A 24,626-nucleotide genomic window follows, 5' to 3' on the forward strand; every position below is an offset into this window, starting at 1 on the left:
ATGAGCAGAAATTAGCAAATCAGGTGAAGAAAAGCCCTAAAGAATTTTTTAGATATGTGGCAAGTAGAAGGAAGAATGATTATGGTAAGATGATAAGGATAAAATGGTAGATTGGAAACTGCTGCAGAAGACACTGTTGTGGTATCCAGTGATCAGTTTATAAGGGAGTTTCATCTGCATCAGGGTGAAATCATGAGATACTCAAGTGTAGAGAACATAGGAGAGGATGAATTGTAAATGAACATGAGGTATATGAGGATATAAATAAACTTGATGTCAAAGGGGAAGGTGATAGATCACTATGTGTTTTAAGGGAATGTTACAGGGAATTGGCAGTAGAGTTGGCATTCCTGTTTAATAATTGTCTTATAACAGCACAGGTTCTAGGAAGGTAAAAAGAATTTTACCGTCTTTCCTTCTTACAAGAAAGAAGAAGGTAAAATTGTTCTGCTACATAAGGCTGTGGCTACAAATTATAGGCCAATCTGTATACCTGGAGTTGTGGTGAAGATACTATAGAGATTTGTGAGAACTAGGATACAAAAATGGATTGATAACAGTGGATTCTCTGTGGATGTTAGCATGCGTTTGTTAAAGAGAGATCATCTTTTACCAACTTATTTATGTACTATAACAAGGTGACAAATATCTTGGACAAGGAAGATGCATATACAGTGGTATACTTAGATTTTGTAAAAGCTTTTGATAAACTATACTTAACAAGCTGTTAAATAAACTGAAATGAATGAGATTGGATAACAAAAGTTGGGTCTGTGACTAGACTAGCTGCCAGATAGGCATCAGAAAGTTGCATATGGAGTGCAGTAACCCAAAAAGAGGAAAGTGACTATTGGTGTGTCCAAAGGTCTGTATTGGGTCCATTGTTGTTCAATTTGTATATTAATGATATTGGGGTGGTTCTACTGGTGATATGCAACTGTTTACAAAAGATGCAAAATTTGGAAGAGCAATGCAGAGTCAAGCAGATACTGTGGCCTTAGAATGACTTGAATAGATTGTATGAGTGGCAACAGTAGGAAACTGTCAGTTCAATGTTGCAAAGTATAAGGTTTTGAAATTTGGTAAGCAACAATGAGATACAAAGTTTACAATTGGTGGGAAAATTTTAAAGGAGATGAAAGATCTGAATATTTTCTACTATTCTTCTGTCACTGTTTTATTTAAGTCTTTAAAAGTAAAGTAATTAATCCAGACATCTAAAATATCTTGTTGCCTTGATCATCGAGGGTGTGAGTAGGGGAGTGAGAGGCAGGTTTTTTTCGTGCAGAGTTGTGAATGATTGGAATGCCTTGCCTGAGAGTGTGGTGTCTGCAAGGAGTTTGAGTGTGTTTAAGACACGGTATGATGAGATGTGTGTGTGAGATAAAAGGACCTCCCGGATGAGTCTTTGACTCCATGAGGTCTTGTTTAATAATAATAATCTCTGATTCCTTTTACAGTAATGTTTCCTCCATTTCTAAGCTTGTATAAAGCCTCCAGAACACTAACAGCTTCCTGATGTTAATCTTCTTTATTTTTACTGAAGTCTTTCCATGATTTTTTTGTTTAGATACTTTTACATGTAGCTTAGCTCTATTACATTTTTCTTTGTATTCGTTTAGGACATCTGCCAACTTAATTGCTTGGAGCTTTTGGTGTACTTTCTTCTTTTTCCAGGACTGCTTCTTTAACTTTTATGTCCACCACAGTATTTTTATTTTTCTATCCTTTCAGATAACTTCATCACACTTCTCCTTAGCTGAATCAATGCTTTCTTCAGAATTTGTCACTGAAATTCTAAAGTTTCATTTATGTTTATGAATTCTAATTTTTTCTTGAATATCTATATATTTGAATTTACAGTTCACCCATAAAAGGTGTTCAACTTTAATTTAATTCTTTTTAAAACTTTCTTACATAATGTTCTTTTCAATATGATATTCATTTTCAGCATAATTAGAACTAAGTGTTTATATCACTTCCAATTTCAAATTCTCCCAATATTCTTGTATCCTGAACCAGCATAGCTATCAAAATAACACAGTAATCCCTCATTAGGAGGGACTTAAACAGTCCTATGGGACTGGATGAGTAATGGGAGGGACCCCATATGAATAAAATAAAACATAAAACACAGTAATAATTCAATATATCAACATATATAGTAATAATATATCAACAATAACATAATGATCAGGGAAAAGGTGTAGATAGCATTCTACACTAAACACAAGGATGATCTTCTTGAATTGTAGGCAATATCAAGTAGTGATGTGGGTAATGGGTGATGTGGTTATCAGAATGGGGAGAGTTGGACAGTGAGACTTATTTGTGCCTACGGTCCCACAGAAGTTCTAAGGAAGAAGAGGAGACATTTTTCGAAACATCAGATAAGGCAGCTGACACAAAGAAAAAGGAAAAGTTGATCACTGTTGGAGATCAGCAGGAAATGATTACCAAACACATAAGAAATGATTTGGGGGAAAAGAAAAAAACTAATAATAATGGTAAGTATATGCTGAATTTCTGTTCAGGACATGCAGCAGTCATTACTAAACTGTGTTCAAACATAAATAATGTGTGCAAATTTACTTTAAGAAAAGATACAAGAAATAAAAAAAAATCTCAATGAGTATGTTATTGTCTATAGTGATATCTTCATGATGGTTCAGAGCAAAAGCATATACACAGTATTTGAAATAGGAAGTGATCGCCATTCAAGCATAAACCTTCACCAACATAGTGTGTGTGTGTGTGTGTGTGTGTGTATCATCCAGCCATGCAATATAATTTTAGACATGACATAATATTGTCATTGGATACATCATTTGTAAACTGTACATTTATGTGCATGTGTATATATGCATATATATATAAACACACATTGGTGTGCGTATTGTTTTACATTATGAATATAGGAGAAAATTTCTTTTTTGATAGACTGAACACATTTCATGACAGCCTGCCACATTATATAATCCTGCAAATAAACCTTTTCTTTTCTTTTTTTTTTTTTTTTTTTAATTCCTTGTGAAATTCTGAAGAACAAGTTTGGTCCTATCAAACAGAATTTGACTTATAATTTTCTTTCTTTTATTTATATATATATAAAAGAGTTTTTTATTTGACACACGTACTACCGGACCTTATGCAGATATATGTAAATATTACTTATGCAGCATATATGTAAAATACTTGGTCATGTACGTCACTACATGTTCTAGGCAACCATTTAAAAATACTGCTGGTCAGTAATCATCTTTGTTTTCCTATTGATCCCAACAGGAAAACAACGGATCTTTCAGAGTTCAATAAAGAGCTTATTGTGGGTGCCCATCTCGCTGGTGCCACAATTTTGAAAACAATACAGCTGACTGGTTTCTCAAAAAGTGAGATATCGCAGATGTTTAATCAGTGGAAAAAGAACTCACTTGTCTAAGAGGCATAACTGTGGTCCTAAGAGAGTCTGTTAGGAATGAGATCACCATCATAGTCTGAGAAGGCTTGTACAGACAAACAGAACTTCCTGTATGCAGCAATTGACTGCAGCATTTAATGAAGCTGTTCCCAACCCATGCCTCACTGAACTATGCATAGAGAATTAAAGATATTGGCAGTCACAAGCCTATATGTAAAATAAAACTTTCTTATTAAGTGGCCAGTAAGTGTAGTTCGAGAGGATATGATGTCATGCTTATATACCAACATACTTTATTATACAATTTACCTGATTTAAAATTTTTCTATCTTGAAAATCAAAATGTAACTTACATTTTACTTCCATCCTATTCCCTCAGCCATACAGCTGTTGGGGATACTACATGCTGTCATACTAGGGAGATGATTATGAGCAAAGTGGTTTCCCGTTGCCTTCCTTGCTGTAGTATATTTTATGACTGTAGCCATGTGTGTTCACAAGACCCGTTTGCCTGTTTTAAGGGATGAAACACCCAAGTTACTGGGTGGGAGGGCCTCCATCTTCATATGAGACTGGTTAACTCACCTTTAGTCAAAAGAGACCAGATAAAGGTTCCTCACATCACTGATAGGAATTGAACAGGTCTTTCTGACTAAAGGACTTTGTCTATTCTGACTGAGCTATGGAGGCTGCACATTTTACTCATAATTGATAATATACTTGAACTTGGTTCTACTACAACAGAACCAAGTTTAACATCTTTCTCTAGTTCAGAGATTTATTAATAAGGTCTAGCACCTTTTGGCTACTTGTATATGAGATATATATGACTTCTGTATTACTTCAACTTTGGCATCTCTCTCCTACGTCTGGCTCCCACTGATGAGACCTCAATAAAGGCGAAACTGGTCTTCTGGGTAGTGGCCCATTCCCATTATGCATAGCATTTTACATGCCCGAAAGGGTATGTGCGTTGCATTATGGGATTCATACTAAGCAAGTGATGTGAAGTTATTAGCCTCTATATACAAGTAGCTCAGATATGAATATATTTCACATGTAAAACATTGTTTTGCTTATTTGGGTAAAGATTAAAACCAAGTATATAATTTCTTGGTATCTTTAATGTGGTTGATACACATTTTCATTATGCTGCACTTCAAAAAATAACTTTTTTTTTCACTTCTTCTTCTGCAGCTTTTCCCACTTAAGTATGGTCGCTGTTTGTGGTAAGTCTCCTCCACAACTTCTTGTCTTGGGCTGTAGCCACATCCAAATACTTTCTTCCCACATACTCTTCCTCCCTCCTCATCACATGACCAAACCATCTCAACCTTGCCTCCTGTAACTTTGCTCCTAAGTTCGTAACTTTCACCGTTCCCCTTACATAGTCATTTCTCAGATGATCCTTTCTGGTCACACCGTACGTCCACCTAAGCATTCTCATCTCTGCTACCATCATCCTGCTGATGTTATTTTTCCTCAGGGCCACAGTTTCCATAGCATAGGTCATAGCTGGTCTCACTACTGTCCTGTAGATTTTGCCTTTTAGATTGATTGGCACCCTCTCATCGCATAGCACTCCAGCCATCTCGCTCCAGTTTCCTCCATCCTGCTTGTATCCTGCATCCCACTTCCTTCTCATTGTTGAACCTAAGTATCTAAAATCGTTGCCCTTCCCGATGACATTTCCTTCCAGCTCCAGATCTATCTCCTGGCTGCCATCCACTTTGCAACATATATACTCGGTCTTACTTCTGCTCAGTCTCATACCTCTCTCTTCCAGTACTTTCCTCCAACTTTTCAGTTTGGCTGCCACTTCTTCTCTTGATTCTGAACACACAGTATGATGTCATCTGCATACAACATAGTCCAAGGTGCGTCTTCTCTCACCTCCTCCATCACCACCTCCATCATAATATTACACAGGAACAGACTTAATGCTGACCCTTGATGCAAGCCAAATGTTACTGGAAAACTTTCTGTCTCTCCCAGGCATGTTTGAACTTTTGTCTTCACATTTCTGTACATCTCCTGAACCAACCTGACATATTTCTCTGGTACCTTCTTCTTCTTCCTCAGACAACCTTGCCTTGGCACTCTATCATATGCTTTCTCCAGATCAATAAATACAATATGTAGCTCCTGTTGTTTCTCTCAAAACTTTTCCATCATTTGTCATAACCTAAAGATAGCATCTGTCGTTGATCAACCAGGCATGAAGCCAAATTGCTCCTTTGCAATCTCCACCTCCTTCCTCAGTCTTCAATCAAGAACCCTCTCTAGGATTTTCATTGTGTGGGACATCAACTTTATTCCTCTGTCTTGTGCATCCCCTTTACTCTTGTAAATGGAGACAAGAGTACTTTCCCTCCATTCCTCAGGTATATTTTCCTGTTGACAAACTTTTATTAACAGTTCACACAGCAGGTCAATTCTCTCTTCCTTCCATACCTTCACTGGGATCCTGTCGGGCCCACCAATTTTCCATTCTTCATCCTCTTTATGGCTTCCTTCACTTCCACTCTACTAATGTTCTGCACCATCCCCCTCATAAGGCTCCCCATCGTCTCTGTGAGCCCTTGCATTTTCTTCATTCAAAAGCCCTTCAAAAAATATTATGTCATGTCAGAAGTTATAGAATGTAGCTGAAGGATGGTACATGAATAGTCAGATATTCTGCGCTTGAGATATTCTTAAGAAGTACTTTTAAAAATAATTTTTGAAAGTATAAAAAATAAAAAAATTATTTTTTATTTTAATTTAATTCACACAATAAAGTATAGCAGAAACAATGAAACTCACTCAAAAGATGCAACAGCACGTTCATATACTTCTCGAACAGGAGATATCGGTACATGAATTCTAAGATGATCTAGAATAGAAAGCATGGTGGAATGGAAAAGTAAAAGATATACATTACCTAATAAAATTGTGACAATTTAATGTTAACAAACCTTTTTTTTTTTTGCAATATAATTCTTACAGTCTAAAATATTCAGTACCATCACCATGAGAAGTATCATTGGAAAAGAGATGGAACTGGCAGAGGAATTACATACATATCATGTCTACATAATTAGTGTTATTGAGACACTGATGACTAAAACAGATAAAATGATCACTAAATAAAATTTATAAGAGGATTGATTATAATACTGATATTCAGTAAACAGTGATAACAGGAAGGAAAGGGTAGATATAGCATTCAACAATAAGCACTAAGATAAGCTCTTTGAATGACAAACTTATTTCAATTAGAGAAATTTATGTGATGTCTCTCATCTGATTGAATATTTGGGTAGTGAAAAAGTGGAAAAATTCTTTGAGTCATTAATCAGTGGGTAGCTAACATGCAGAGTAGGAAATTAATTTCAGACATACAGAGATGCTTTAGGAAAATTTGGAGAGAGAAGTAATGCTAATAATAACATTAAGCATCTGCTAGATTTTCATTTCAGGATAAGACAAGGACTAGTAATTACTATCACCATGCTCCAGCAGAGAGAGATGTGCATATATTCATGTGAACACAAAAGAAATAAGACAAAACTTATTGACTATGTTCTTTGCTAATAATGATATCTTCAGACTGTTTCAAGATACTAGGAGTATACAGTGGATATGAAACAGAAAGTAATCATATAATTTCACACAAGAGCAGAAACATGATGAAAACAAAAAAATTGTAAAAATAATTTTAAAAAGACTCAAAGTTGAGCAGCTTTCAGAGGAAAGCTGTAGACTCAAATATACAAATATTAGTGGAGAAAAAGTGAGGCAGTCCGAAAACAAGAATCAAACCTTGGAGTCTCAGAGGCAAACTCTGAAAAAAATGACTCAAAACAAAATTTGAATATCACAGCTTATTTTTTTTTTCAGATAAAATTATCCAATTGGTGATCAGTATGCTCGTGGGCAGTGCAGGCAAGAAGGGTGACCAGCATGGTAAGGAGGACTAAATCAGATTAGAAAGTTAGCTAGACAGACCAAAAGGAAATCATAAAGAGCTAATGAATTTTTTTGCTATGTAGCAAGTAACAGGAAGAATGATTATGGAAGGGTAATGGTAATCAATACTGATGGTATGAGAGTAACAGAAGCTGAAGAAATAAGTTCTGAGTGATCACTACAAAGATATATTAAACAGGTGGAGATATTGCAATTGCCAATGTGACAGAGAATAATGTGAAAATTTAGGTTGATGAAGTAAAGGTACTTGGCACACAGCAAAATATCAATGTGAATACAATGTGGGAGTGGATGCTATGTGTGAAAATGACCAAGAGAACTGGCAGTGCTTCTGATAAAGTTGTTGAAGTCTCAACTCTGTTAAGATTCAGAGTAGAAAAAGAACAAGATAATCCCATTACATAAAAGAGGCTCCAAGACAGAAGTAGCAAATTACAGACCAATTAATGTATTAGGATCGGTGGTTAAAGTATTGGAAAAATTGGTTAAAAATAGAATGCAGGGAATGGGTGGTAATACAGGCAGGCAGCACAGCTTTATAAAAGGGTGAGACATGGACTTAGTAATTCACTCACATTTTATAACTTGAGTGATAGCAGATTTATATAAGGGAAATGGCTACAGCATGATAATGCTGGACTGCAAAAAAAAAACATTTGACAGAATACACATGGAAAACTATCATATAAGTTGGAGCAAAGGGGAAGGGATATGAAGCTAGTGGTGTGGATAGGGGACAGTTGAGAGACACCACAGAGTAGTATATTATGATATGGAATCTAGGAGAATCAGAGTGACTAACAGAGTACCTCAGGCATCTGTACTGTTTATGGTCCTAATATATAGACATTACTGTTTTATGTATATAAGTAATGATTTGATGAAGAGTATTCAGTTTTGTTTTGTTTTTTTAATGTAGTTCTTATCTACTAAAGGTTTATTTTTATTTTTTTTTGTAAACCTATAGTATATTGGTCAGTGGTAAGTTACAGTTTTTTTTTTTTTTTCTGTTTCTAATTTTATATATACTTATTTTTGCATGGTCTGGAAACCCTGCTCTAGAGACCAAACATGAAACTTTTTCAAGCCACTTTAGGTCTGATAAGTGGGGCAGTGGTCTCACACCAGGTAATGAAATTTATCACCCACCTAAAGACAATCACAAACATCCATGCCCAAAAACTTGTTGGTTAGAGAGTGAGGACTACTTAGCCAACCAATCCCAACAAAATAAATGTTTGCTGATGATGCAAAACTTGGGAGGGCTACAGTTGGTAAAGGAAACGTAGACATTCCGTAGGAGATTTAAATAAATTGGCAGTGTGAGCAAAGGATAATGGTTGTAAATTTAATGCGGCAAAATGTAAGATTATGTACATTGGGATGAAAGATTACTGTGTATTACACTAATGTTACTGGATTGCAGGAAACTGATGAGGCTAAGGATTTGGGGGGTTATGGTGGACAGAAAGTTGAAGTTCAGAGGACATATGCAAAAGTTAGCAGAACAGCTCAAAGGATTACTTGGATGATGAAAAACATAATGACAAGAAGAGCTAGAGAGGTTATTTTCTCTCTTTACATGAATAAGGCTACATTTGAAAAGGCTACTGTGGAAATTTGATTACGTGAATTTCTTGGGGATGAGGAGCAGGTGGAAAAGATTCAGAGATGAGTGACCAAGCTGGTGACCGGTCTATGGAAGGCTTCTATGAGGGCAGATTGAAGTTTAGTTCCCATGTAGAAAAGAGAGATTTGATTGATTGATCTCATCCATCCCTTTAGGATGGGTAGAGTCCCCTAATGAGGGGTTCACGACGAAATTAATGCAGCTGGTTCATCACTCCTTGCTGCATCCCCTAAGGGTAGTGTTCATGAATGTAATCTCTGTGTGTTCAAGGGGCCAAGTGGGATGAAAATCCCCAGATAAACTGGCCGAAAAAACCCTGCTGTCCACGCCCAAGACTGGTTAACTTTGGCTATTTTTGAAGAAGATCCCTAAGTCCTCACGTTGTCAACGGGAATCAAACCTAGGACACTCCTTCTCCAGGCATATGCTTGCGAAGCTCAAAGCCACTAGGCTAACTGCATGGAAAAGAGGGACATTTGATTGATCACATCCATCCCTTTAGGAAGGGTAGAGTCCCCTAATGAAGGGTTCATGACAACATTAATGCAGCCGGTTCGTCACTCCTTGCTGCATCCCCTAAGGGTAGGGTTCATGGGGATGAACACCACCTAAGTTTAGTTCCCATGTAGAAAAGAGGAACATGATAGAAGCTAAGTTACCAAAGGGGGCTCAATAATATTGATGCAAAAGAAATTTTTCAATACATGATAAAGTAGAGAGAGAGAGAGAGAGAGAAAACTAGGAATAACCCCTGGAAGATGTGTAAGAGCATACAGACTATATATATATATTTTTTTTTGCTTGAATAGTGCTGAATGTCCTAATGGCCACAAGTTTAAAGCAAGATATGACATGTATTGTGTGCACAATGATTAGCATAGGTTCCCTCCCCCTTTCAACCATCTGACTTCATGGAGATTCCCATATTATAACAACAATAATAAATGTCTGATCTGGCCCCTGGGTGTTTGCAATACTTTATGTTATATCCTTTCTTTTAAGCTTACACGGTGATCTGAATGCATTTAACTCAGTAACTTTAACAAACCAGTTTGATTGCAGTGTAGCTTGTTTTCTGTTTATAGTTATATGCTCCAGAAGATGACCTTGACATAAAGGTCGAAACGTCGAATGTAGATTTTAGTTATATTAAACTAAAGTTTTTATTCAAACATGGTAGTTGTCTCCATAATTTTCAAAAATGCACTTTAAGTTATAAGCGAGACAGTATACCAAATTGGTAGTCATACCAGTTTTTGTTCAGATAACATCCACAAGAATCTGGTTTGGAACTTAGGGGGGGGGGAAACAAACCTTTATGTTTTTTTAACTTACAATAACAAGAGACTGCAGTTCTTTTTACTTAGATAAAATTCCCAAGATTGATTTGTGTTTAAGTAAAAAAAGAAAGCGGATGGAGAGGGGGGGGGGGTAAAAGTCTGAGAATCTTTGAAATTATTATTACTATTTGAGCATCTTCATGGAGTCTGAGGACTCGTTACAGAGGCTTATACTAACCATTATTTATGCGATACTAATCATACTTCTCATTAGGATCATTCACTAACATGACAGCCTTTGGCAGCTCATTCAAAAGTATAAAAAAATCTAGTACTCACAACCTAGTTAGGCACACACGTGCACAATTTCCAGTAGTGGCCCCTTATTCTGTCCCTTCCTATCATATACTGAAAAATTTCATTTATGTCAAGCTTACAAAATCTTTCTAGTAACACATATCCTTTTCTGCATATGAAGCAATTTTTGTAACTCGTAAATCCAACCTCAAGGAATTCCATAGACTTCTCACCATCTTCATCACTCACCTCTAGATCTCTCCATTTGTTTATTCCCGAGGAACTCATGCAAATAGATCTATATGTAGTAGTGTTGAAAATGTGGTTGTATCAAAGCTGTATAGATGGGAATAATAACCTCCTTATCTCTACTTATTCTATCAGTAAAATACACAGCTTTTAGTCTTTCACCTTAAAAGTCCATAACTTTATAAAAATGTTAACCCATTAAATTATCATTATATCATTACTAATCATTATCTTTTATCCGCACTGTCAGTCTTTTTAAATCATCTCAAAGGTTCTATAAATCACCTTTATATTTTTATATATGTATATTTTTTTATGAGGCTCTCACCCACGAAAGGTTTTTGTAAACCTATAGTAGTCATACCACGGGGGAGCTATGGATTTTTTTTTTTCCTAATTCATTTCATTTTGTTTTTTATTTATTTTTAATTAGTCCACAAACCTTTCCCCTAGAGCCCAAACATGCAACTTTTTCAAGCCACTTTTAATACGTGGCCACCTCCAATAAGTGGTGCAGTGGTTGATTTGCATTGCTCATACAAGGCAATGAAGTTCACCTCCCACCTAAACACAATCATAAACATCCATGCCCATGACAAAATTCAAACCTGCAACATATTGGTTAAGACAGCAGATATGCTAACCACTCGGTCAGCAATTAAATATCACTCTACTCAGTTTTGCATATCATTAGCAAACAACTAAATATTTCCCATCAAATCACTTTTCCCTATATCACTAATTTATAAATTACACAAAAGTGGCACAAATAGGGAGCTGTGTGGTATTCTGACTGGATTCTACTCCTCCATATACTTTGGCATATAGATGTGTCTTTTCATCCTAAAGTGCAAAATTTTACAGTCTGCAACATTATCTCCCAAACAGTCCTATAAAGATCACATTATCAATCTATTTAAATCATCCTACAAGTCTTACAGAACACTTGTTTTAAGGTATTAACACATCCACACTGGAGCATGCAAAATAACTCCTGCCCTCATCTTCACCCATCTGACAGGTCGAGAGAATAGACTTTGTCTGCTACAACTTTCTCTTTGCGTATTGGCAGACACACAAAGGTTTTTCAGTTGTAACCAAATCAGCTTTTTTTTTGGGGGGGGGGGGGGGGGAACAAATATCTTTATTTAGGATATATTGCAAAACAACAATTAAAGAGAGTACTATATTTTGTTGGCACATCTGAATCATTAAAAAGTGCAAATAGTGAACCATCATTAATAAAGAAAAGAAAAAGAACAGTCATTGATAGATCATCCTCTGAGTCATATCGAATTGTAACAAATGAATTATTAATAATTTACATTTGTGTAAATTATTCATAATTTAAACAAATTAAAATTTAATTAACTATTAAATTAAAAATTAATAGTTAATTAAATTAACTTTTAATTAAATATAAATTTACATTTAATTAATTAAAATAATTAATTAATATAAATTTACATACATATAAATATTTATATGTATGTATCCCATAAGTTGCTGGTTGGAGTGAATAACAAGTGATTCTATAAACTCTAGACGTGAATACAGTGGTGCCTTGGTTAACAACGGCCTCAGATAACAACGTACTTGGTTAACGACAAGTGGCTGTAAGAAAAAAATCTCTTAGTTAACAACACAGGCTTTGGTTAGCGACTCTCAATTATGTGAACCTTTATCTGATCTAAAAAACCGGAATTTTCCGATCGCACTCAGCCATGCACAGGAAGACATTGTCGAATAGAGAACAGCCACGCGGCATAGCTGTGAAGCTCAGATATGTTTGACCCATCATAGCCAGCTGTTTACATTTTCCATTTATTGTTTCTTTTCTTGTAATGTACTGTGCTTTATTTTAAAATTTGTGGTTATAAATGCGTTTTATGATGAAAATGAGTATTTAAGCATTTATTTTTTATGTGTTGGTTCATATAGTCTATATGAACCAACACATAAAGACAATAAATCGGCAAGTGCATGTCACTGTTCGTTCACCATCAAAAAGCAAAATCAAATCTCATCTGTATAATAATCATTGTATCTATAAGCTGCTAATCAGTGTATGTTACAGTAAGTGCTGCATCTAATATCATCACCTTACAAGCAAAATGCTAAGTCAAAAATTGCAGGTTTCGAATTTAACTGTTAACTTTTATTTCAAAAAGTTTTTTTTTTGAACTTTTACTTTTATTTTCAGTGTGAAATAAAAAATTTGAATTTTTTTACTGTGTGACAAAATGAGTCCCAAAAAGAAAGCTAGTGAGGGGAAAAAAAACAGAAAAATTTTCTCTATTGAACAGAAGAAAGAAATAATAGCAAAACATCATGAAGGTGTGAAAGTTATGCAGCTAGCTCGAATATATGAAACCAGTCATTCTACAATATCAACCATTTTGGCTAACAAAGAAGAACTATGGTAGCTAAGGGAACTTCAAGGTTGAATGTCAGAGGGCTTCGTTTTGAGCAAATCGAAAATCTATTACTAATTTCGATCAAAGAAAGAGAATGGCGGGCGATACTACATCACAAAATGCAATCTGCCAGAAAGCTAAACAGATTTATCAAGATTTGAAAAAAGAAGACTTCGGGATCAAGTTCTGAGGTAGATGATGATGATTTCAAAGGTAGCAGAGGTTGGTTTGACAACTTTGAAAAAAAGAAATGAGCCCAATTGTCCTTCTGGTGAAGATTGATAATTAAAAACTGTTTTCATGAACAATTCATTTTATTAATGTTAATTTTTTTGTAGCAAATACATATATATAATAAATGATATTTACCATATTTTGGGGAGGAGGTTGTGGGGAGGAGCCGGAACAAATTAATTGATTTTCAATTAAATCTTATGGGGAATCATGCTTTGGATAAAGACGGTAATCCTGGAACGGATTACTGTCGTTAACCAAGGCACCACTGTATTTGCATTTATGATGGGATTAAAAAAAAAAAAAGAGATGGGGTACTAGAGGTAGGAACCAGACTAAGAGAGATACCCTGGTCGTCCAGGTTCAGGGTTTTGCATAAGGCTGGTTATCTTACCAAGTAAAACATTTCTACAACTCAGACACTCGAATTGGAAAATTCATTTCAACAAAACAATGGAAAACGAGCAAGTAAGGATAAACAAAATCATGGAATCTCAAAAGATGTAGATGGTTTTACTATGCTATATAGTGGAGTAGACCAACATATCAGAGCTTCTAGTGGTGTGGCCATTTTAATCTATAATAAACGGAAAAATAGAAAAATATATTAAAGTACAATTTTGTAAATGATCAAATTAAAAACAATCACAAGCTGCTTAAATATCATAGGATTATATGAACCCGAAGAAGGTAGGAAAGAGGATTCTGAACAAGTTTTTGGGGAACCACAAAAAGAGTTAAATAAATATAAAAAACTGATTATGTATTAATAGCAGGAGATCTTAATGCTCGAGTTGAAAATAATCCAATCCCAAGTGGCTTAGAAAAATATGGAGAAATTTGCATGAATAACAATGATCAAGAACTATTAGACTTCTGCACTTTCAATAATTTCAAAATAACCAAGTCTTTTTCAAAAAAAATATTATTTTATTATTACATGACACCTCCAGAGAGATCGTGGGAAGGCACTCTACCCTACTTCGCTAAATACATCTCGTCTTCTCTACTACTACTACTTAATTCTCCAACTACATCATTACCACCATCAATGCGATCTATTGCCCATCATCACCAACAACAGTATATTTTGTCTGTAAATTGTGTGTGTTCTGAAGGCCGATACGTCTGTACGCGGGATGAAAAGCCCTGCTACCTCTGCATGAGATTAGCTAACTTGCCTTTAACTGAAAAAGTCCATATAAGGATTCCCCTCGTCACAAAGAGAATCGAACCCAGGTCTTTTCCAGTCGAAGGGCACAATGATCCGCTATTCTTCCAATTGCGCTATGGCGGCTATATAAATAAATATACTTGGAATCGAAAAGGAACAAGGTCTATAATTGATTATAACATTACTAATCAGAAACTAACAGCACATGTGAGAGATGTACATGCTTACAGAGGAAGTGAAATTTTTTTTTCAGATCAGTATATCTAAAATAGAAATACTAGAAAAATGGAGAAAGGAAGTAAATAAGAAAAAAACATGAAATAGAACAAGTATACAAGGTATATCTATTATAAGATGAAAGCATTAGAATGCTATAACAATCATGATTAACAGATTACCTAAAAAAAAAGCTGAAATCAGTGAAGATATAGAAGAAGAATGGAAAACTTTAATAAAGATAATCCATAAAGCAGCCTCTACTTGTAAAGTAAATAAAATATTAAAAACAAAAACATTAAAAATCTGGAACAGATATAAAAAATGCAATAGAAGAAAAATAAATGACATACAAATCACTCCTTCAAAAACATACAAAGGAAACAAAAGAAATATAACTAAAATATCATAGTGCAGAAAGCTCAACAAGATTCTTGGGAGAGAGTTATTAATAAAATAGAAGACAATACATAACCTATAAAATATTAAGGAAATTAAACAATAAAGAAAGAGATACAGCACAAATCAACATAATACAAGAGAAACAATGAATAGAACATAAGAATTTATGGTATGACCCAAATTTAATAAAAGAAAATAATAATGAAGAAATCAGTACTGACATAGAACCAATAAAATTGGAAGAACTAAAAGAAGCACTAAAGGTATCAAAAAATAGAAAATCAACTGGATTAGATGACATAAATACAGAGCTTTGGAAATATGGTGGAGAATATTTACATCACAGATTCTTAAAATTAATACATACCATATTTACTCAAATATAACTCTCCCTCGCATATATCTCACACCCCTGATTTGACTTTATGAAAAAAGAAATTAAAAAGTTTAAAATTTTAAGAAATAGAGAGTGAATGTTGTTATGGCAATTTCAGATATTGTGGAATTCATTTCCACTCAACAATCATTGGCTTGCCTTTGTCACTGAGTCCACAATATTTTGTTAATACTACACTAATCATATGCATAGAGACGGAAGCAACCAGTAGAGGAAATGTGGGAGTGAGGGCATTGACTTCTACTCGATCTTGGATTACTGGGGATGGATTAAGAGACCATTGTTAGAACTGTTGTGCAACTGGATTTTGAGAGCTTGGGACATGATTTTGTCACAAATAATTAATTTAATTATATAAGAGTTGTTGTTAAAAGATTCAAATATATTGCATGATGGTGAGCGGCCGATCGTGTAAATAACGTTGATAATTAAAATTTAAATGCATTAATTTCATAATGTGAGCAATTATAAATTATAATGAACGTGATAAACATTGATTTAGTTTTTTCCTGAAAAACGTTAGTTTCCAAAAATCCCTGTATAGATCTCGCACCATAATTTTTTAACTTTAATTTTTGGGATAAAAAGTGAAAGTTACATTTGAGTAAATATGGTAACTGTTGGAGAAAATGTGAGGTTCCATCGATTATCTAAAAGCTAAGGTTATATCTATATTTAAGAAAGGAGACAGAGATGATTCTGGAAATTACAGAGCAATAAGTTTATTAAATACAGGTTACAAAATTTACAGTAAAATCCTGAATAAAAGATTTAGAAATATTGCAAAAAATCTACTCACAGAAGAACAAAATGGTTTCAGACATGGAAGATCATGTATAGACAATATTTGTGTTAAAACAAATTACTGAAAAAAGATGAGAATTTAATTTATTATTATTATATGGGCACCTCCATGGAGTATGAAGACTAATCGCAGGAGACCCAATCTATCATACCTCTCTTTGAACCCATTATCAGAAAAAAGCACTTGCAACTGACTGTGGTAACCCATTTCATTATTCACCATTCTCCAATCAAAAAATTTAGTCCTCACACCCCTAATGACCACACCTTTATTCAACTTCCAGGGATGATCCCTGGTTCTGTTCCTCTATCCAAATGCTGAAACATTTCCCCTTGATCTATCCTATAAAATCTTTTAAGCAACTTAAATATTTCTATCACATCCCCTCTTTTTCTCCTATCAACCAACTTCTGCAATCCACACACCTTCAATCTATCCTCATAGGGCACATTCCACTCATCATCTTGGTCACTTGCCTCTGAATCCTCTCCACTGCTGCCACATCCCCAAGAAACCCAGGAGACCAGACTTGAGCACAGTAATCCAGATGTGGGCATCAAGACCTTATAAAGAGGAATTACAACTTCCTTATCTCTACTTGTTAATGCGTTCTTTACTAGCCAAGTAATCTTATGTGGTACCAATGCATAGCAATATGTCCTCTAAACTTTAACTTTGTCTACCACTACCCTTAAATCTCTAGCTTCATCTATTTCCTGTAGTACAGTGCCATCAATGTGATAAACAGCTTGTAACCTATTTATCCCAAAATGCATAACTTTACATTTCTCAACATTAAACTGATGCCCATACTGACAGCCCATTTAAATTGTCCTGCAAGCTCTCCATCGTCTTGGTTAACTATTACTCTACCTAATTTCACATCATCAACAAACAACTGAATATAGTACGCCCATAGATTCGAGACCCTTCGACACTTCTGCGCATGTCACCAAAAGCAGAATCCATTCCGATAATAGGGTAATCAATCCGTCTTCTAGGATAAGTTGTTTATTATTACACTTCGGAAAATTAACTTCTCTTTTATGATCATTATAGTTTTTAAAGTGATAGCTATTTTGCTTGTATAATAGTTGGAAAATTTTATCTATAAAGCACATGATTTCGCATGTTGGCGACCAATTCGTACATCCTTCATTTCTTTCTCCCCTTCATCATGAATCAACTATTCTTCGCAACTCGCCAAGCAGAGATCTACAAACTGTGGGCAAACTATATTTCCATTCAGGTTATTTCCTATATCATTTATGTGCAAATTAAACAGCAATGGTCCCAGGACTAACCTTCTGGCACACCACTAGTCACCTCTTTTTGCCTTGATTCTGCCCCTCCACATATCACACTTTTTGAAATCTGTCTAGCAGCAGTCGTCCTCTAATCCACTTAACCAGTGTCACATCCATCTTCATTTGTTCTAATTTGCATAACAGTGTTCCATGTGGTATTCTGCCAAATGCCTTTGCAAAATCATTGTGTGGGCCATTTCCTTTATCCAACTCAGCTGTTACTCTATTATTATTATGTAGCACCTCCAGGGAGTCCATAGACTCATCGAGGGAGGGCACCTGCTCTACAACTCTCCATCACTTCACCAACCACAACTACCTTCATCTATACCAACCACCACCATTATTTTCACAGACAATCACAAACATCCATGCCCACAGCGGGATTCGAACCCATAGCCTTTTGGCTGAGGAGCGGATATGCTAACCACTCTGGCCAACCAGGTGCAAAAATTAGTAAATTACTAAGACATGACTGACCCTCATACAGTATCATATTTTTAATTACCCATTCTTGAATTCTCATTTCTACCAATTTTCTAGTACTTTTACATCACTCCTGAGATACTGATTGGCCTATAATTTGCTACTGTAGTCTTAGAATAACCTCCCTTATGCAAAGGAATAAGTTTGCCCTTTTTCCACTCCCTTGGAACTCTACCAGAGCTGAGACTTAAATTAAACAGCTTAGTCAAAGACATTGTCAGTTCTCTTGCACATTCCTGACAAAACCTGTGAATATCTCATCTAATCCCACAGCTGTATTTACATTGAAATTCTGCAATATCCTAAAAACCTCCAATTCATCCACTTCTGTTTTCACATTAGTGTCTGTCATGTAGGTTAAAGCAGTAAGCTCACTAGGAAGATATATATATGCTTTCAAAGCAGTCACTCAGTAACTCAACTATCTTATCTGCTTCTGTCTCCTAGTGACCATCATCATTCATTAAGGTTAATCTTCCATAGTCATTCTTCCTCTTACTTGCCACATAACAAAAGAACTCTTTGGGATTTCTTTGGGCTTTCTCAGCTAAATTCTTCCCATAATCTGATTTTGTCATGCTGGTCACCCTTCTTGCCTGAGCATTATACTATTCATGAGTTTGCTTGTCTCCTTTCTCTTAATATACCTTCTGTATCAAATGCTTAATGATATTACTCATCCATCTAACTCCTACCTGATTAACCCTCCTTATCCTAGGTATACAATTTAATACTGCTTCCTCTAGATGACCCTTAACTATATCATATGCAATACTAATATCCTTACCTTGCAGTATTTTATGACATTGTACAGATTAAAGCTTTTTCCTAAGCATGTCATAATCACCTGCCTTGGAGTTCCACAAATACCCCTTCTTGATAGAATATTCTTTGTGTTTTACAATCTGCCAAGTCAAGACTGTATGGTCTCTTTCACCAATTGAAGGCAATCTGTTCACCTCAGTTATGGATAGCTCTTCTGATCCTATGACCAGGTTCAATACTCTTCTACCCCTAGTTCTCTCCATCACATGTTGCATCAATTAATTATCTCTCAGCAGGTGTATAAATTCTATTTCCTTTCTGCCATGTGATCTTTTTTTCCTTCCAGTATATATCTCCATAGTTGAAGTCCCCCATAATAATCACTCGACCTGTACTAATTTGGCAATGTATGTCTTCCAGATCATCTGTGGAACTCTTTGGCCTATAGCAACAACCAAATGCATATTTTCTCTTATTGGTCTTAATCTCACACCAGATTGCTTCAAATGAACAGCCACTCGCCTGTCTCCTATTCTTTTTGGTTGCAATTCATCTGCTATCATCAACAGTACTCCTCTCCTGCACCCCTCCCCCATCCTATATTCTACATCTTCCCTAAAAATGCTAAACCCTTCACATTCAATCCCTGTGACTACATCATCAGCTGTTAGCCAAGTCTCACTAATGCCTATAACTTTTGGTGAGGTTGCACTAATCAATGCCAAAAACTGCTCCCTGTTGTTCCTGATACTTCTGCAATTAGTATACAGAAATGGCAACATCCCTTTGCCTTTACATAAACTCACTTGCTTATATCCTAATTGCTTAAGTTTCCCTGAATTTGCACGTCAGCATGCTTGGTGAACAAAGTTCTCTCCAGACACCTAACACTAGAACCATTAAGATGCAGTCTATCCGTATTATACAAATCCTTCTTTTCATCAAACAGAGACCATAGATCCACAAATTCTACATCATTCCTTTTGCACAATCTACATATAGACTCATTAGTTATTAATGCACTCCTCCTCGGTTCACCTCTATCATAGCATGGTAGGAGACTTACAATCTTCACCTTCTCACTCTTCAGTTTTGCCTCTTCTAACAACTCCCATACATCCTCCCTCATAGAATACGTCTCACCTCTCAAATCAGTGGTACCAACCAACACAATCATTTCCTTCGACTTACCTTTTTGCATCTGGATGGCGTGGCTAATATCGTGAATTTTTGTACTTGGGAAACACGATTTTGTCATACTCTCATTAAGTACTCCCCTGATTATTGAGTTTCCATACATAATTTTCTCCTTAACTTGTTTTATGTTGTTTTTTCAGTCAGTCTTTATTGTTCTTTCAGATCATCTGCTTCTTTCTTTTTTCAGCCCTGCTTAACTCTTGCCACTTCTGCAGTTTTTCAGTTTCACGCTTTGTCCTATGAAGGATAACATTTAAGTGCACTATTTCTTTATTGATATCCATTTCATTCTCCTCTATTTCCACAGCCACATGTTCAACATTATTAACATCATTATCCATTTCATTGCCGGTGTTTGTTGCATTCTTGTTACCTAACCGACACTTAATTTTAAAACACTTAATACATATTCTCTCTCTCTCTCCAGTTTCAACTTCCATATGTTCTTTAATTTTCTTGACGCATACATTTCACATACACTGCACTGAATAATATTCTGCAAATTTAAATTGCATTCGAATTTAGAGACTCATATGGCCTTCATAGATTATGAGATAGCTTTTGATAAAATACACAGAGAAAAACTATGGAATATAATGAAAAAACAAGAATATCCATTATACTTGGTACAAGCTATACAAAGTTTATATAAAGATACAAAAATAGTTACAGTTAGGTAATAAATTAAGAGAGGAAATTGAAATAAATCGTGTCAGATAGCTTAGCTCCAACTCCATTCAATATATATATATATATATTGATCAGATTGTTAAAATATGGAAAACAACAATAAAACAAGGTATCCAGTTAACCAGAAGAAGTGTTATCAACAATGCTATAAGATGATGATGATCAGATTATATTAAAAGACAAATGAAGATTACCTTAAAATCAGTTTATGAATTAAACAAAATAAGCCAACAATACAATAAATTTCATAAAAGAAAACAAAAGTCATGGCATTTAAAGGTTGAGATCATGTTAAGTCAAAAATAGTCATAGAAAATAAAATAATAGAACAGATGACACAGTTTAATTATTTAGGCTGCATAATAACATATCTAAAAAATAAAGATATAGATGAAAAAAATAAAGAAATTTCAGAAAATCTGTGGAACAATTAAAAGGATACTGAATAAAAATAATTTTTTTTTTAAAAAAAAGCACAAAAAGACAAGAAACTCAACAAAAATTTTATAAAGTACTGGCAACTCCCATTCAATTATATGGTTCAGAATATTATTATTATTATTATTTCGGGCGACTCTAGGAGTCCTTAGACTCATCGAGGGAGGCCCTAAACATCATGTCCACACAACTATGCGATTACATTCTCACAGTATCTATCATACCTTGTCTTGAACTCATTCACCGTCATAGCACCCACAACAGACTCTGGCAGCTTATTCCACTCATTTACCACTCTAAAAGTAAAGAACCCAGCTCTAACACCCCTGCTAACCACACTCTTGCCCAGCTTCCATAGGTGTCCCCTAGTTCTCCCACCACCAGCCCTGATCTCAAAAATATCCTCTGAATTAATCCTATAGAATCCCTTTAGCAATTTGAATGTCTCAATCATATCTCCCCTCCTCCGCCTATCAACTAGTTTCTGCAACCCACAAATCTTCAACCTGTTCTCATATGGTTCATTCCATAGACCTGTTATCATCTTAGTCACTCGCCTCTGGATCCTCTCCACCTCCTCCCCATCAAGAAGGAACCGAGGTGACCAAATCTGGGCACAGTAATCGAGATGAGGTCTTATCAAGGCTCGGTACAGAGGTACAATAACTTGCTTGTCTCTGCTCGTCAAGGTATTTTTCAACAACCAAGTGAGTTGATGAGCTGATTTAGCTACTTTTGCAGTGTGCCCCCTAAACTTCATCTCCTTATCCACCAACACTCCCAAGTCCCTGGCATCATCAATCTCTTGGAGTACAGTTCCACCAATGTGGTATACTGCTGCTAATCTTTTCACCCCAAAATGCATAACCTTACATTTTGTCACATTAAATTGACATCCATTCTCCTTAGCCCAGAACTCCAATCTATCTAAGTCATCCTGCAAGACTTTGACATCTTCTGCATTCACTATTGCCCTACCCAACTTTGCATCATCAGCGAACAAATTAATTGTTCCACTTAGATCCTTCCCTATATCATTAATGAACAGATTAAACAGCAGTGGTCCAAGAACAGAACCCTGCGGCACACCACTAGTCACAGGCCGTCTTTTGGACTCTACTCCTGAATAAACTACTCTTTGATATCTCTCCATCAACCAACCACCTATCCATCTCACCAACCCTATATCCATTCCCATATGTTGTAGTTTACGGATTAGTATTCCATGTGGTATCCTGTCAAACGCCTTTGCCAGGTCCAGCAGTATCACTGTAAATCCATTTCCCTTATCCAGTTCAGCCGTCACCTTGTTATAAAACTTGAGCAAGTAACTGAAGCATGATCTACCCTTCACAAAGCCATGCTGTCCCCTGTACAGTATCTCGTTTTCATCAATCCATTCCTGTATTTTTCCCTTGACTACTTTCTCTAAGACCTTGACAACAACTCCTGATATGCTGATCGGTTGGTAATTTGCAACCGTAGTCTTGGATCCTCCTTTGTGCAGTGAAACTATTTTCCCCTCTTTCCACACCTTCGGGACTAAGCCAGACCTGAGACTCAGATTAAACAACATGGTCAAGGGCATTGATAATTCTTTAGCCGCTTCACGCAAGACCCGTGCCGGTATACCATCTAATCCCACAGATGTGTTCACATTAAGGTTCTGTAATAAACTAGTCACCTCCACTTCATTCATTACTATTCCCGTATAAACTAATGGTTCCTTCACTTTTTCAATGTCACCACCTGGATGATATGCTTTTGCAAAGTGCGTGCTCAGTAACTCCACTATATCGACTGATTTAGTGACCTCCTTACCATCGTCATTCCTTAAAATCATTTTGCCATGTACAGTTTTTTTCTTGCTTGCAGCATATTGAAAGAACTGTTTTGGATTCTCTTTTGCTTGCAAAGCTAGTTTCCTTTCATAATCCGCTTTTGCTTTTTTTACCACACTCGTTACCTTTCTGGCCTGCACTTTATACCGTTCGTGTGCCTGCAGGTCACCCCTTTCTTTAAATTCCCTCCACAGTTGTTTCTTTTTTTGCAGCTCAAGCTTAATGGTGTTATTCATCCATTTAACCCCTACTTGTTTTACTATTCGGACCCTAGGTATACAATCAGCCATTACCTCCTGTAAATGCTCCTTGACCACGTCCCATGCTCTATCGACATCCAGCCCTTGCAGTTGTACATGCCATGGCACTGATCCAAGCAATCTCCTAAGCTTGTCATACTTGCCAGCACGGTAATTCTACATATACCCTGTCTTAATCGAAAATTCCACACCTTTAGCCACCTCCCAGGTCAAGACCTTATGATCACTCTCACCAATAGGTGGCAACATGGTCATATTCATTACAGTCAAATTCTCAGATGCTATTACCAGGTCAAGCACTCTCACACCCCTAGTATTTTCAATTACATGCTGTCTCAGATAGTTATCCCTTAATAATTGAATAAAATCCATTTCCTTCCTCACATGTGTCCTCTCCTCCTTCCAATCAATGTTACCGTAGTTGAAATCCCCCATAATAATTACCCTCCTTCCACTCATTTCATCAATTTCCCTATGCATACTATCTCCACCATCTATTCCATCACCTGGTCTATGGCAGCACCCAACTGTATATTTTATTCTGCCAGTCTCAATCTCACACCAAATAGCCTCAAATGAGCTCCTTTCACTATCCTGCGATACAACTTCAATTCTCCTTGGCTGCAGTTCATCAGCTATCATCAATAATACCCCTCCCCCCATTTTATTCTCTCTGTCCCTCCTAAACACACTATAACCTACACATTCTATCCCACTAACTATATCTTCTTCCGTCAGCCATGTTTCACTAATGCCAATAACCTGTGGCCAGGAAGAGCCGATCAAGGCCAAAAATTCTTCCTTCTTGTTCCTAATACTCCTGGCATTAGTATACATGAAATGCAGTGATCCCTTAGTCCCACCCCTATATTGATACGTTATTCTAAATGACCCATTCCCATTTTTTGTCCTTAGTGCTGGCTCGGGTACATTATATACATTCTTACACTCATCTGTCTCACTGATGTCTGCATATCCATTCCCCCCCCCCCTCCTTGGTAGTTCTAGTTTCCCTGGTTTTGCACATCCATTTTCACTTCATTCAGCAACACTCTTTCCAGTCTCCGCACACCAAGTTCATTCAAATGCAGGCCATCCATCTTGTATAAGTCCTTTCGCCCTTCAAACTTATTCCACACCACACCGTCTGC

General features: G+C 36.0%; 1 protein-coding gene across 2 annotated transcripts in view; it reads right to left on the bottom strand.

Annotated features, from left to right (window-relative positions):
• LOC150102387 (endoribonuclease Dicer-like) overlaps window positions 1–24,626 on the bottom strand; it is a 310,963-nt gene that overhangs the window by 17,660 nt on the left and 268,677 nt on the right. For both annotated transcript variants that reach the window (XM_090399452.1, XM_090399453.1), the window contains one exon: window positions 6,224–6,293. In XM_090399452.1, the coding sequence (XP_090255578.1) occupies window positions 6,224–6,293 (70 nt within the window). The remainder of the gene's footprint in view (window positions 1–6,223; window positions 6,294–24,626) is intronic.

Source organism: Typopeltis vanoorti, chromosome 10, assembly GCF_054136105.1.
Source record: "Typopeltis vanoorti isolate ZY-2024b chromosome 10, IOZ_Tvanoo_1.0, whole genome shotgun sequence".
Lineage (NCBI taxonomy): Eukaryota > Metazoa > Arthropoda > Arachnida > Uropygi > Thelyphonidae > Typopeltis > Typopeltis vanoorti.